The sequence below is a fragment of the Patagioenas fasciata genome, chromosome 1 (genome assembly GCF_037038585.1).
Source record: "Patagioenas fasciata isolate bPatFas1 chromosome 1, bPatFas1.hap1, whole genome shotgun sequence".
Taxonomy (NCBI): Eukaryota; Metazoa; Chordata; class Aves; order Columbiformes; family Columbidae; genus Patagioenas; species Patagioenas fasciata.
The window spans coordinates 159400751-159416834 of record NC_092520.1 but is presented as its reverse complement, the minus strand read 5'-3'; the positions used below and the strand labels follow the sequence as shown (position 1 = coordinate 159416834).

The window sequence follows — 16084 nt, the reverse complement described above, 5'->3', positions numbered from 1 at the left end:
AACCCAAATTTCAGCAGGAGTTCAGGAGATTGCTATACTGCTATCAATATTCTGTTCTCCTTTTACAAGTGATCTGAAACCTGTTACTGCCTAAATTTGACTAAGGAAAGGGAAAAGTTTCCTGGCACACAGAGTTCCAGGTGCCATCACTGGAATCACACATGCTTGATGTCCAAAATCATAAATGTACAAAATGGGGTCATATGACCCACCAATAAAAAAAACAGTGACTGATTCTCATAAAAAATCTATGCATTGTATTGATAAAGTTCAGGAATAAAGACTGAAGCATCACTTTTTCTTTTTCCTTTTTTTTAAAAAAAAATTATTTTAGTGCCCTGAGAGAGTGATCTTTGTGAAAACCCAAGTCCCCTACAGTAACATTTAAAAGGCAGGTAAAGGGCACTCAGATAAAACACAGCAAGACAGCATGTGTTTCGTTATCAGTCAATGTTTTGTTGGATCTGGCAATTCAGCCTTTGGAATCATCCTTCTGGTTCTTCACTTCTAACACCATTGTTAGGAAAAGTCTCAGCTTCTATACCGTTCCTCAATAGATGGTTCATAATACGTTCTTGTATGTAACCTCCTAAATATTAAGCCTTGCTTTGAAAAAGGAAAATGATATTTTTTTTTTATGTCATTGCTAAATCAATATGTGATAATTTTGAACAGAGTGATGTTTTGAATCAAAGAAACATTATTAGGGAGCTGAAGATTATATTTGGAACACGCTTTTTAAAATGCTTCATAGATCACGTATTACTGCACTTGGGCATCTCTTTTGCAAAAAATAAATATTGAATTCTGAAATGAAAGGCACAGGCTGGGAGGATATTGGAGTTTGAAATTGATCTTATAGCTGTCAACTGAATGATATTTTTTTCAGTCACCTCAGTATCAAAATGATTCATGGAAAGGGGAATAACCCAGGGAGGCAAGCAGAGAGGTAGAAAGTCTCTGTTGTTGTTAAAATAATTTAAGGAATGGTTTTCTGTCCTTCCTTTGAAGGTCAGTCATGACTGACAACTTGAAATGGAGTTAATTCTTATTTGGCTCTGTACCACAATAAAAAGGTGGAAAATTCTTTTAGTGGTTATAGTGTTTTGCCTCAAGTACATGGTAAAAGCATCATGAAAAGTGTTGTGAGTATACATCAGAGCTGCTAATATAATAACATTGAATAGTGTAGGAAAGTAGTTGGCAGTATATGTTGTATCTATGTTTATTCAAACATGAATTGGAACAAATTTACATTTCAGCCTTTATTAGCTGTTGGAGAATAATAGTGGAATATCTACTTTGTACAGATCTGGCTGGGGATATGCATTCTCACTGGGAATGGTCATTGTGTGATAAACCGTAGCACAGAAATCAATAACAATACAAATCAAGATTTTTACATTTACAATATGCTGAAGTAAATTTTGCTTGATTTACATAATGTCATTGATTGAATTTAATTTCTTTATTTTGCCTATTTATTTGGTGCTTTTAGAATAAGAGGTTATCTCTTTGCTGGTACTAATTGTACTATTAATCTTGTTTCCTTTTTGAAAACACACTGAAAGAAATAAGGATCCCTTCTGTTATGGTCCTGTGAAGTTCTGGCAACACATATCTTTCTGCACTGTTTAACCAAATTGTTGCTGATAAACTTTCTTCATGCAACAGGTAATATATCATCTAATTAAGGACACAGCTCTGGAAGCTAACCTTTACAAATTTAATGTAATAAAGAGTTTACTGTACTGTGTAGTTCTACAGTAGTGTAGTCTTCTAAGCTGACGGGTCATTAAAACACAGAAGTTTTAGATTAGTGGAAGAATTACCTTAAATACTGCCATCTTAGAGCCTTTGCATTCTTTAGGCAAAGCTAAAACAGTATAGAAATTGTATTATTTGTCTTAAGGTGATGATGTAACATAAGCATGAAGCACTAGTCCCCAAAACTTCTCTCATAGGCTTTCCCTGGAATGGTGCTGCAGGGTGCTGTGGCTCTGCCTAATTAGCCACAGAAAAAAAAGTGTATATAGGCAATAGAAATTAACTTGGAAAATAAAAATACTCCTTTCCTTTCTTCTTCTCTTTTCACTCTGCCTACTATGGCAGAAACTTAGTTTTTAAGGGTTTCTAGATTGACCCTGGTAGGAATACTCTGTTAAATGATGGCTGGGGTTGGAAGGTGATGATTAGCTGTAGGAACACCTCTCTGACATGCTCTATACATGTTTTTGTGGTTGGAACAAGAGACTATTGACTGAAGCTGGGAGAAACATGAACTGCAAATTTAAAAGACCACTCAGATACTGAAATAGCCAGAAAGCTATCAAATGTTGACCAAGAAAATGATTTAAAAAAACAACTGACCCCTCTCAAAATAGATAATAGCACAATAATTAAATTGATAACTTGAAATCCATGTACTAAAACAAAAATTTGATAATAAGTTTAATTTTTAAATATGCTTCCTAAGAATCTGCCTGAAAATTGATATAACCTTTAATGAAATAACTGTAATGTGAGGTTTTCAGTAATGAATGAATTAGAAGACCATATGGATGCATTAAGTCCAATAATAAATGTACCGTACATGAAAGTAGGACATCCATAAATCATTTATGATGTCCCTTCTCATCAGTTCTTGGATTTTGATTCTTAATTGAAAGCCAGGGTAGCTGGATATTAGACAAACTAGATTTGTTAGTCAGATAACAGACAACTTTCATTAAAGCATTAATTAGTTTTAGAAGGCTGAGGTCCCGATACATTAAAAATACTTGCAGAACAGTGCTGCTTTAGTCACATTTTCTTTTCTGTTTAATTACTGTCTTCCTCCAGTCAATGGAAGTTATTTGTGTTCTACTTTAACTCACTCGGCAAACATTATGGGATACTACTGTGTTTACAGAATTAAGTATTGTCTTGCCCAAACAAACTGAAATGCTCCAAATGGCTGCATGGTACAGTAACAAAAGTAAAATGGCTGTTCTTACAGTAACAGTGAGCTTGTTTCCTCTTTCAAAAGCAGAGATTTAGAAGACCTGTGTTAGACAGTTCATTCTGTGCACAATCCTTCATGCCAGTAGAGACAAGGGTACAATGCAGAAAATACCTTTTTTCCTTTTTTCTTTTAATTTATCTGCTATTTAAACATGCTAATTTAAACTCTCTTTTTATCACTTTAATAGTTTCCTTCCTGGATCTTAATCCCATTAAGAAGATGGCCAAAATAAACATTTTGCATCACTCTTTTAAAATGAGAGGACAACATACATGCTGAAATTAATGTGAGACTTAAGCTACCTGCTTACTCTGGCAGAGAGTTACATGTCTATGCCAAAATGATCAGAGTTGTTTTAATAAAATACTTTAGGAAATTTTTTAACAAATAACCGTATTTACAATATTGGTTCTAAAAAATATGAAAGACTGAGTCTGGCAATAATATTATTCAGTATGAATAATGCGTCTTTGTGGTGGTGATAAATATGTTAAGAAAAAGTAGAGACAGGCAGCTTATTTTTGAGGATCATATTTATTTCTATCCAGTTTTTAAGAGTCGGATGTTTTTATAATTAATTCTACCTTATTCAATGTGATGGACTAAGGGATGTTGTAGGTAATTGAAAAAAAAAACCTGGATAATGTAATGTAACAATATAACGATATAATACAGTAAGACCATGGTGTAGACATAGTGGGCACAGAGTTAGCCCACATCTATCAGGGCTTGCTAGCCATGGCCTAGCATCAAGGCACAGAGCTGGCCAACTCTAACCAAAAAGTCTCTTGGAGTCCCAGTGCTGGGGAATGTGTTGCAGAACATGAGAAGCATCAATGTCAGCACTGAGTTAAAGGTATCCTCTTGCTTAAGGGCAGCTTTGGTGCCTCCACTTTCATATGCCATTAGACTGAAATCCAAGGGCAACTGAGCACTGACTGTACTTCTAGGCCAGACTCAGATGTTCCCAGCTGTCCTACCCACAGTCAAACCCTTTCTCTCATGTAACTGATCTTTCTTCTCCTGTAATGCTACCAGTTTGTTTGACTGGCCAGCCACATGAGTTCAATGGTTGGCAATGCTTTCTCTTGTCCCACATCAAATTTACATTTGCTTTCTACTGTTATCTTTCAGTGAACTGTAAAGCTGCCTGGGCTTACAGCTGCAGGCTTCCTAGGGGCTAGCCAAAATTTCCTTGCGTGCCAGGTTTGATTCACGGGCTGCCATTTGACCAGTCCTCATCTGTTAGGAGCATGGCCCTATAAGTTCTTTTCATTAAAGGTAAGAAACTGTAAATGAAGGATCCAGTGCTTTTGACATTCTGCATATTTGTCTCTTTTGATCAATCACTGAAGAAATTAAATACTTTGGAAATACATATCTGCTTCTTCAAAGGACTGTTAAGTCACTGTGGCCTCATTAATGTCTTTGAGTGTTGCCAGTCTCAGTGATCCCAGCCTTTGCCAAACCCAGCTGTGTAAGTCTGGCAAAGGCTGCTAGCTTTTCTTTGTTGTCTTGGTGTTGTTATAACCCTCTCGATCCACTGCTCTACCGCTATTGATCTTTGATCTCTTGGCTATGTTACTACTATTGTAGTTTCTTCAGTTGTAATGGCAAAGTATCCACTATAATTTTTGGCTCTAGTACGTAGTAATTTATTTTCTTGGCTTGTCTACTTTAACATATAAGCTGCATCTTTGCTTTCTTAAATCGTATTCTGCCTGAAGGCTGACTGACTCTATCTTTGGCTTTCTTTTCTTTCCCTTGTCTCTAATTGTGAACTTCTTTCAAAATTACTTGGAGGCTCATGCAATACAAAAATACCTTCACTTTGATATCACATCAGCTGCCAGCTAGGTCTTTAACAGTTTATTAGTTAAGGAGTGGATCACCCATTCCTTGGAGCAATTGAGCTGTACAAGAGGCCTATCAAGAACCACACTGAAATGAAATCTTCTGAGTCAAAATCTCAAGGCAGAGGTATCCTGAAAACAAAGTTCCTTTTTATAGAATTTTTGAAGTTAGGGTAAATTTTTTGAGGTAAAAAGAAAAAAAGTTTAACTGGGATAAAATTGAGCTATTTAGACACTTTAATTGGGAGACAAGGAGGAAATGAGAGTCATGCATCACAAAATGGCCAAGATTCCAGAGCTCAAGACATAGAGCTACAATGGATGCTCAGGTTCCAGTGCCTCTTTTGCCACACTCTGGTAGGAGCCAAGAGTCACAAGGAGGAAACTAGTTAAATTATCCAAATCAGGTTATTTGGTGTCTTTTTTTACATTTTGGGACAGACCTGAGACAGGCTCATACAAGGGGTGTTTTCAGTGCACTGGAGATTGGTCCTGCCTTTGATATGTGGGAGTTCCAGAAGGCCATGTCTCTTTTAGACACTGAAGTGCTTTGCTCTTCTTTCCGGATCAATTTTTATTTAATTATTTGGACTGAGTGGAGTCTGTTGTGTTGGCAGTAGAAGATTTGTCTGGAAGTCTAGTCATTCAATTAATCATGTGGCATGCAGAAGACAAAGCGATTATTCTTTATTCTGAAGCATATACAGATCAGAGACTTGAGCTGAGGTCTCCCATAGCCAATATAATACTCTAACCACAGATCTATTGCTTATTCTGAAGTAAATTGATCTTCAGGTCTTCAGCAGGTTAGCCCTTAGTGAGATTATCAGCAATATATTATTTCCCAGTGGTACAAGACTCACAGTTTTAAGAAGAAATTCTGGGGATGAGCACTGGAAAAAGAAGCTATTCGTAGCTGTCCTTTTGCTAACAACCTGTACAAAATCAGGAGACTGTATCAGCACAAATCTCAACACAGATTACCCTGATAAGGTTATGCTGAATTCCTTATCCAAACTAGATGGGAGGGAGTTTCTGCATCCTTCCTAGAGAAAAAAAGTTGAAGGAAAAACCATGAAGTATTTCTGTAGAGGAGTCAAGACCACATGTAGTCCATGTGGTTTATCTGGTAAAGTGGAAAGGCAGAAGTTGGTTTTCAGAAGCAATACCAGACAGGTTACATAAACAGAAAGGAATGAATAAAACTGTAATGTGGTACATCTAGTACGCTCCATTATTCTCTGTTTAGAAAGATCATTTATTATCCCTGGAAGCCTTTTGAAAATCCTTCATGTATAATCAAGAGTCATTTAGTTACAATCATGATGTCAACGAGCCAATAATTTCAGCCAAACTTGCACTACATTACTTCTGCATTCTTCATTCTTTCCTGAATTCTTTTTTCTACTGGGACTTGCAGCCTAATACTACTGATGTGAATTGATATAAAACTTATGAGTGTAAGAGCCCTGATTGCTTAATACGTTCTATGTTGCCCAGTGTAAAACTTGTATTTCTCTCCATTTAATCAGGCATGTAACATATTCAAAAGCATTGATTCAGAAGAACATTGCTGCAGTTTTCATACACCCTTCTTTTTTTTTATCCTTTTCTGTTTTAGCTAACCATTCGGTGCTTACCATGCATTACCCCTTTTTATCCTTCTTGTTCATTCCTGTAATAAGATTGCTGGAGTTCTTGCCTATTTAAGACATTTGTCTCACCATCCATTCAAACAGTCTCTGACGATTCTGTTCTTTCATCTACTCCCTCTCTGACTCTGCTGTGGGCAAGTCACATAAAGCCTTTAATCCTTTCCTCATCCAGCCATGTTTTGTTTGGTTTTTATTTGTTTTGTTTGTTTGGGTTTCAGGCTATGATAGGGCAAATAACTAATCTTACCTAAAATCTTTCATAATAAATTTGAACTTGGAAAAATACTTTGAATACCACATTCATCTTCTTTGATCATGGCCCCAAGTAGCTGCTAAAGTGAAGCTCTGTTTTTCTCCTTGGAGTGCTACATTGGTCGTCAGCACACTTCTGCCTGTGCATTCATCCCTTCTTCTCATACCTTCTCATCCTCATACTCTACTGTCCTACCCTCCTTTTTGCATCTCTTCTGTGCTATCCCTTTCCTTAGGCTATTACCAGGGGTCTTGGCTTGCCTTTGTGTTTTAGTAACCTTCACCTTTGTCTTTCTTTCCCCCTTTGTCTTTTGCTCCTTCCTTTAGTCTTGTAGCCTCAAACCATTTTACTTATCTCTTTTTCCTCTCCATTTTTACATATTTCTTAGCCCACACTTCTCCTTTATAGACTACCCCTCTGCTGTGCACGCTCCTTATTTTGCTTAGGACCCTTTTGTTACCAGATCTGTTACAATGTTGTGGATATGCAGACATGTTCTTAAACTGTAATGTACATCTTCTCGACATGCCTGAGGGACAGGATGCCATCCAAAGGGACATGGACAAACTCAAGAAGTGGGCCCATGCAAACCTCATGAGGTTCAGCAAGACCAAGTGCAAGGTCCTGCACCTGGGTCAGGGCAACCCCTGGTATCAATACAGGCAGGGGGATGAAGGGACCGAGAGCAGCCCTGTGGGGAAGGACCTGGGGGTACTGGTGGATGAAAGATTGGACACGAGCCAGCAATGTGCACTTGCAGCCCAGAAGGCGAATTGTATCTTGGGCTGCATCAAAAGCAGCATGGTCAGCATGTCAAGGGAGGTGATTCTGCCCCTCTGCTCCAATCTGGTCAGACCCCACATGGAGTCCTGTGTCCAGCTCTGGAGCCTTCAGCACAGGAAAGACATGGAACTGCTGGAGAGGGGCCAGAGGAGACCACAAAATGATCAGAGGGCTGGAAGTTCTCTCCTATGAGGACAGGCTGAGAGAGTTGAGGTTATTGAGCCTGGAGAAGAAAAGGGTCCAGCCTTTCAATACTTAAAAGGGACGTGTAAGAAAGATGGGGACAGACTTTTTAGCAGGACCGTTGCAACAGGACAAAGGGTAATGGTTTTAAACTAAAAGGGGAGATTCAGGCCAGACATGAGGAAGAAATTTTTTACAATATGGGTAATGAAACACTGGCTCAGGTTGCCCAGAGAGGTGGTAGATGCCACATTGCTGGAGACATTCAAGACCAGGCTGGATGAGGCTCTGAGCAACCTGATCTAGTTGAAGATGTCCCTGCTCATTGCAGGAGGTTGGACTAGGTGACCTTTGGAGGTCTCTTGCAACGCGAACTAGTCTGTGGTACGTTATGACAGTATGGCAGGTTTTCTCAACTCTGGTTTTGGTCATTCGTTTTGGTCTCTTTTTTTGTTTTTGTTGTGTTTTGTTGTTGTTGGTTTTTTTGCATGTTTGTTTTGGGGTTTGTTTTGTTTTTGTTTGTTTTTTAAATTAAATAATTATTGTTATTTATTTTATGCATGGCAAAAAATGTTGTGGTTCACTGTGACTATTTGTAAATTTATTTCCTTCTGTTAAACTAGAAAAAATCAACTAGAGAATTTTTCTGCTGTTAGTATAGGGTGGGCTTGCTTTTGCAGTGCTCCACAGACTTCTAGATTCCAGCTGCTGTGGGGATTATTGTGAAGCAAGTACACACATGTATTTACAGATCTGTAATGAAATGATGATATGAATGATTTCTGAAAATCCCATTTAAACTTGGAACCAAAATATACTTCGAAGTCCAAGATTAAATCTTGCTATTTTTGATAAAGTATTATGGAAAAAAATACATTTTCACTTTTAAAAGGTTCATGTTTACCACATGAATGGGGAATAAAAGAAGCTGAATTAATGTCTGCTCAAAGACAATAAAAAAGTTATCTCAGCTGAAGTAAATATTCATTTAAGATTAATATCGTAAGGTGTATATGTCAAATGTCACTTAGCACTATTAAAATATGCAGTATTTCTTAAGTATAGGCCATTGAATAAATTGCGTTTGTACTCTGTGGAGTTTTGGAAGAAAACATCTAGTGAAAATACATAGATATCAGGTAAAAATATTGTCCACCAGATGTCCCTATGCTCACAGGTGGTAATGAACAACTGTCTAATTACTTTTATTAAAGGCAATTTACACACAGTGTATGTATTTCCAAAGTCTCTGTTAACCACGGTGTTATAAGATCATGGATAAATTACAATTACATTAACAGTATCGGAGCACTTTAGTTATGAAAATAAATTACGGGAATTCACTACTCAATTTCTACTTGCCATCTCAGTTTTGTGTACTTTTCCTTCTCTTGGGCAATACTCTACCTTTCTATCTATGAAAGACAAGTTACTAGGACTGACAGAACTAGGGAGCTCAAGGAATGTGGCTTTTGTCAAGATTTCTAACTTGGCTAGATATTTGAACAGATTCTAGCCCTAATACCTGCATTCCTGCAGGGTGTTTCATCTCTGCCAGCTGCTCCCTTAACTGCATCACTGCTCCAGCCTAATGCTCGGCTGCCATCCCTCCATGCATGTTTGGGGGCTACTGCAGGACTGTGAAGTATCTCTTCTCAAGTGGTAATTTAGACTGATGCCCTCAAATCTGTAGATAACCATATACCTGACCATGCCCATGGTGAGAAATGGGCAGGTCTGCCAACATGTGTGTTCTTAAGCATTGTGGCTGATTTGAAGAATCAACCTGACTTTTTAGTTATGCCACAACACAGGCAGGACACCTTGTCCTCCTTCTGCCTGGGATGACTAAGCTGCCAGAACAGCATCTGAATCCCTGGTGGGAGCAAGGCCATGGTATGACTGAGATCCCACCCCAGGGGTTCACTTTGACAGGTCTGCGTTGGTGGCTATCCTTGCAGAAGGCAACTGCAAACAGTGGGTGGCAAGTCATTTGGTCACAGGACCAATGTCCAAGCCTTCCTTTCTTTTTCTGTGTCAATGCCACCATGGCATAGACCAGGTTGGTCATATGCAGTCCTGGCAAGCTCTGCAGACTTTCCCTACCTGTATGCTATGGCAGATCTTGGCAGCTACCACACGTGGCCAAGGCCCAGCTACGCATGGCGGCTGCCTGGCCTCCTGTCCTATCTCTGCAGAGGGTCTGTCACTGCCAACAGCTACCATGCTGAGGTACAGGCACCCATAGGCAGGGAGCAGCACTTTGGCATGGAGTGGCCTCCTTCAGGACGCAAATGAGGTACGTTTCTTGAGAAGGGTGACATGCCTGGTACTCCAATGGCTGCCCCAGGTAATTTTTTCCTCTCATTTTTGCTACGAAGAGCTGGTGGATGATGGCAGGAATCAAAGAGGGCTTCTTGGAAAGAACTGTGAGGGAAAGGCACAAGATGTTTGTGTTAGCAGGGCCTGGGGCAGACCCTCAGCAGACCCAAGCACTCCCTGCAGTGTTGACATATCTAAAATGATCGAAGGTGTCTTGGGAGCTGTTGTTTAGACCTAGCTTTGGGCCTGAGGTAGTCTTGCAAGAATCCAAACAAATGAGCATGGGTGAACTACAGGTTTACAGAGACAAATCTTGTGTACCTGCCAAACAACGCACATCTGGAAATCCCACCTCTGACAGGAACCATCTATTCTCAAGAATAGTCCTGTTTTATGGAATTATCCTGGTGCTGAATGTATTTAGTCCTGATAAGTTAACTGAAAAGTGTGAACAGAATTATAATTTTATGATTGTAGCTGTGATTCTCCAGATGTTTCTATGTTTGGCAATGATTATATTTTTTTTTAAATAATGGTTTTATAACCAATCTGCTGCTTTTTAATCATAGTTACGACGTTTTGTAAGATGCGTAGCCTTGAACATTTATATTTAATGTGTATGAATTTATTTATGGTCATTTCTTTTGTCTTCTGCCCTTTGTTTAAGTGAAATGGTACCTATACAATTCTTATTAAAAACAGGTAAATGTTTATTGCCCGTTAATAGGGCCTTCCGATAATGATGATAGAGCAAATGATACAGTTTCTGTTGGTTTTACATGTGTTTGTGATTCTGTCTTTTAGTATATGCATGTGACTTTTCCAATCAGTGAGCGGTTATGTAAGTTTTCATACTAGATACATAGGTTGATTAATCAGTAGGAATTCTGTCTTAATGACTGCCTTCTGGTGTCTAAGCACTGTAAGCTTAATTAAGTAAGGGGAAATCAGTGGGAGCCAAAGGAGGTGGGAAGGGAGTCAGAAAGAACAAATTTTTTAACTAATCTGGAGAAAACAAACCACTTCTGAAAGCAGCAGACATCCTTATCTTAGTGGATGTGCTAAGAGTTTACCTCTCCTAAATTAAGCTATCAACTAACTCTTTATTACCTAAAAATATATATTTTATTTTTATATATTTGTCTATATGCATTTCAAAATGGCATATTGCATGGAAGTGTTGACTTTGTGTTGCAAAGTTTTCTGTTTCCACAAGGCATTATTGTCTATCAAGAACAGCTATCAAACAAAATAATAAGAAAAAAAGTTTACTGCCATAGCCCAGTAAACAAAGCATGAAAGGTTATTCCAAGTCTGAGTATTAGAAAATGCTACTCAGATCTTCAAATCTATAGACCAATAGAAAAGTAATTTTTTTTCTCCTAAACATATTTATTTCTATTAAAGTATTTCCAGTTTGTGATATACCATGATATTAATGTCAAGAAGCTTTCAGGAAGAAGGTTTAGTGGAAATAAAAGATTTTATGTGCATTTTAGCCCAACAGACTGAACTAAATTTATTTCAGTCCGCTGAGCTAACTATATAACTTAATCCTGTTATTTTATTTGCAGTTTCCTGGATTATCTCTAGCTCTTTAATCTCATAAAGTACCATGTTTATTAAACTGCTTGCATGTGTTGCGGAACGACATTGGCTGAAAAAGAGACAACAAAATTTCTTCCACAACTTTTTAAATTTCGATGTAGGAATGTACACCGCCTACTGTAAAGGGAGTAATGAATTCTGCTTATGTAAGTACTTGTAATTTTTATATAGATTTTGTGCTTAGACCTAGAAGGAATTGTATAAAACAGGCAAAGGTATAGTAACGCCATTGTGAATTAGCTCTATTTTACCAGTATGTTACTAGTGCCGCAATAAAAGGACTCTTGTCTGTAGTTACTTGAAAATGCTCATTACAACTCATGCCTTTAATGAGCTAAATTTCAGTTTACAGACCAATCTAGCACAGAATAATTCTACAATGATGGTAGTTATGAAATATTCCAATACTTGTGCTAATCTTCTGTAAAGTGTATATCATACAAACAGGGATAAGTTTTGGTCTGCAATGGCCTTTTTTTTTTTAAATAAAATTGCCTCCATAACACTCTTTACAGAGGAGTTAAAATCCTCTTACTGTGACTTCTTAGAATTGTTTTTACTGGCAGTGAATATAACACCTGTCTTTAAACTGGTAGAGCTTTATGAGGAAAATTGACAATGGATTTCTGAAGTGAGGGAAAAACATAGGCAGTAGAGGAATTGTTTTGAATAACTATTAACCAAACACATTTGGTTAACAGTAGTTAATGTGTTATTGTAAAGTCAAAACGTGACTAGAAAAAATGTGGAAAAATTCAGCAATCCTGAGTATTATCTATATGATGCCTATACAATGGGAAAGAAGGTCTTGGATACTATATATAGTAGTACTTCTTTAATTGTTTTCTTTTATTCTTAGTGTACCTTTATTCCTGTAAGTTGTCCTGTTACCTTGGTGTGAATTACAATATGTAGGTGTATGAAAAATACCTGTGTGTGATTTGGGCTCATTGGTGTTTCTGTCCCAAGTTCCAGCCACATCGAGTTTGTGTCTCTGGGGACCCCATCCAGTTCTGGGGCATCTATTTGCCTGGGTCTTACTGAGGAAGGGAGCTAAAGGTCCCATCCTGTGGACGATTAATGAAACTGAAAGCGCCTTAGATAAATACATGCACAGGAAACAGTGCTGCGTGCATTTATAGTGTGGTGATAAAATAAAAGGTTCAAGTTCACTGGTAGTTTCTGCCTAGACAGGGCTGAGATCTCAGTGCGTATGAAAATGAAAGCTACAGGCCAGCAGTGAGTGCGATATTGCAGCACAGCAGATAGACAAAGAATGTGGAAGGGACTGGAGGACCCTGCCTGCTTATGCATCATCATTTTGAGTCTTATGACTATGACCAGGAATATGTCATCTTGAAACTCTCAGATTTCAGTGAGAATGGGCAGATATACTTTTCTGTTTTGAATAGCTGGTCGGGATTATATCTGTGGTGTCAAAAGACCTTTCTGATAGCTGCAGCACTTGCAGTTGGTCAGTGTGACACTGAGCTCTGCCTGAGAGCTCCTTGCCAGTGTCTTCAGACCACTGGAGCTGCCCAGAACGCAGCTATCTTTCATTTCTTGTCTTGTCCTTTCTTTCTTCCCATAAGGGCTAATAGCATTCATGATATGCTCTCTCGAGGACAAACCTGACAGCTGATTTTCAGTGAACTGATCTGTTTATATTTGGCTTTGCTCCATCAATGACAAACAATATTAGATCTATAAAATAACATTTGTGCATAAGTTTTGTGAAACATTGTGTGAAGGTTGTTTACACAGGGAAAAAGGCAATTCTCCTAACTTAGCGTATTAGTTATTGCTCATAACATTTGGATCACGGTCCAGGATAGATGTTATGTATTCACATAGGCAAAGAGCCAGGAAAAACCTTTCCTTCAGCAGAGTAGCTGAGATGAACAAAATGTTCTTGGTTCTTTCATTGCTTTTCTTTCTATGACTTGCCATATCACATAATAACATGAAATAAAACAAAAGTACATCTGTCTAACCTCATAGCACTCATTCAAGCAGACCTTCCCCATACTCCAGTTTCCACCTCTGCCTTTTGGTCATGCTCTTCATGCTACAATAGTGGAGGTGAAATACCTGTGACAGAATGACACAAGTCGTACCAGAGAGGGTGGCACATGGGAGGACAGTAGTTTACTTGAATAACCATGGCCTTGTCAAACAGCTTGTTCGATTCTGTTTTGGGGAGGAGTTTGGGAGAAGGTTCTTCTGAGAGGGTCAGAGTTCTGCCCTGGAGCCTTCTGCTTTTGGAGCAGAGCAGCTTCCTAACACACATTTCTTCTGACCATAACCATAAACATGTCAAGGTGCATTCATGTTTAAAAGGTCGCTCTTAGACATTTTAGCCAGGCACCTCCATATTTTCAGCCTTGATAAAGCCCATTCTCCTGAGCACTTCCTTGTTGCTTTGATCACATAGCCCCCTTAGAAGCCAGAGTAGCAAGTAAGGACCCATTTATGGCACATATTGCAAAGAGCTGCCTATAAATGAGCCAGATCCAGGTACTGGAAGCGGTGTGGCCATCATAGCACAGTAACCATAGCTGGGATTAACTTCTATGTTTCAGGAAGATATGTGGTTTTCTTTACCCTGCTCCTCAAAGTGCTGTAACTCAGCAGGTGGCATCTGCGGACATTTGATGCACAGGAAGGGACCGCATGGCCATAATACCTCTTTTCTTCTGGTTCTTCAGCAGGAATGCGAATGGTGCCACCAAATGTGCTCTGAGATGTGAGATCATAAATAGTTAGCAAAACAGGGATTCTGTTATAGACAGGATATCTAAGTTATTGCATGATATATGTGTGCTCAATAGTATATGTTTATTAGTAATCATAAGAGGTGCAGTACCCAGTGGGAGATGTTGCTTTATTGCTCATGAATTAAAAATGAGTACTTTTTTGTATGTGTTTGGTTAGTATTTTCTAAGAAAGATTTGCTAATTGTTAGTAACTAAGTAAAGAAATACCAAATACTGGTATGACTAGATATTTACTTGATAAAAAGCAGGGAGCAAAATCCAAGACTTGCCTCCTTTTGTGCCTAATGCAGTCACTAAATTGCGGAGTTACAGTCACATTTGTTCTATATCTCTTCCCTCAAAAATGTGGACTTCTTATCTATACACTGAAGTGTCTTCAAACGGATGGATGGAGAATGGTTTAAGTCCTAGAACAACCTCAGGCTTGTTACACAACACTCATCTTTGGGAAATGTGGCTTGAAGTCTCCTTATAAAAGGGAGAATATTGAACCTGCACACTTTTTCTTTTGATGTCATCTCTAATCCTTAAAATAATAGAAGGAATTAATAAGAATACAATAATTCCTATATAGTACTGGTTGCAGAAATGGGCTAAGCATAAGCAATCAAGAAGAGTCCTCCCCCAGAGGAGGATTTCTGATGTGGAACAGGGTTTAAACCATGCCACTTCCACAGTAATCTTAGTTTGGTCACTAGCTCCAGCACAGATTTTATGCATGACCTGTCTGTTTATGCCTCAGTTTCTCCTCCATTCAATCAGGATATTATTTGATTTTGCCTCATACAGAGGTAGCTGCAAATATACATTCATCAACAGTTCGTGAGTTTCTCAGATACAACAGTAATGACTTCAGAAAGGAAAAAGCCTTTAAAAAAAATTAAAACCAGTATACAAATTTGTCTGAAAAAGTACTTCTAAAGTGAATTTTCTCACAACAGCGTCAAGAAAACTTTGTACTGCCCACATTTCACAGAGAAAATACATTGGTTGAATTGCATAGCTTTCTGGGTTCTTATAGTTTCAGTTTACAATGGGTTTATATGACATAGTTGAGTTCAATAGCAAGAAACTTGATCCAAAAATACAGTAGGTGCTTCCTATTTTTGTATTGTCTGAAATCAGATAATTCTCAGTCTACAGCTAAAAGCATACACTGGTTTTCACTGTAGACTTTTAGAAATTAATTCCGTGTGTTTAGACTTGAGCGAAAACACACACAGTTTGCATTAAAATCAAAGTTCTAGCAAACTCATTTCTTGTAGCACTAGGTACTGTAGAAGATCCAAAGATCTCTCCTGAAAGATACCTGAGATATATCCTTAAAGCTGTGACACTTGACATCACAATACAGGCTTGTTGGTGTTATGACACAGGTGATACATTCAGTAGGTTGGATCTGGCTTTACCTGCTGAAGATGGATTATTTATTACGAATCCATCTCTTACAGAAAACATAGCATTAATATAACAGAAAAAATCTGACATGATGAGATATGCCTCTAGTAGAAGCAAATCTACGCTTGCTCCTATGACAATTTAAGGAAAGCATTTGAGTGAAAGTGTTGGTAAAACTGTGAATCAAACCATAAATATGGTGTTGCAGAAGAGGTGCTGCATGCAGATGTTGCAGGTAAGGCAAGAGC

General features: G+C 38.3%; 1 protein-coding gene across 2 annotated transcripts in view; it reads left to right on the top strand.

The window, feature by feature from the left end:
• The window catches only part of PTPRR (protein tyrosine phosphatase receptor type R), a 152622-nt gene that overhangs the window by 25057 nt on the left and 111481 nt on the right, over window positions 1–16084 (top strand). Inside the window, exon 1 of one of the 2 annotated variants that reach the window (XM_071799205.1) lies at window positions 11647–11807. The exons of the other annotated variant lie outside the window; for it this stretch is intronic. Coding sequence (XP_071655306.1) covers window positions 11793–11807 — 15 coding nt within the window. The 5' untranslated portion in view covers window positions 11647–11792. Of the gene's footprint in view, window positions 1–11646; window positions 11808–16084 lie in introns of those variants that run through there. 2 annotated transcript variants of the gene reach the window in all.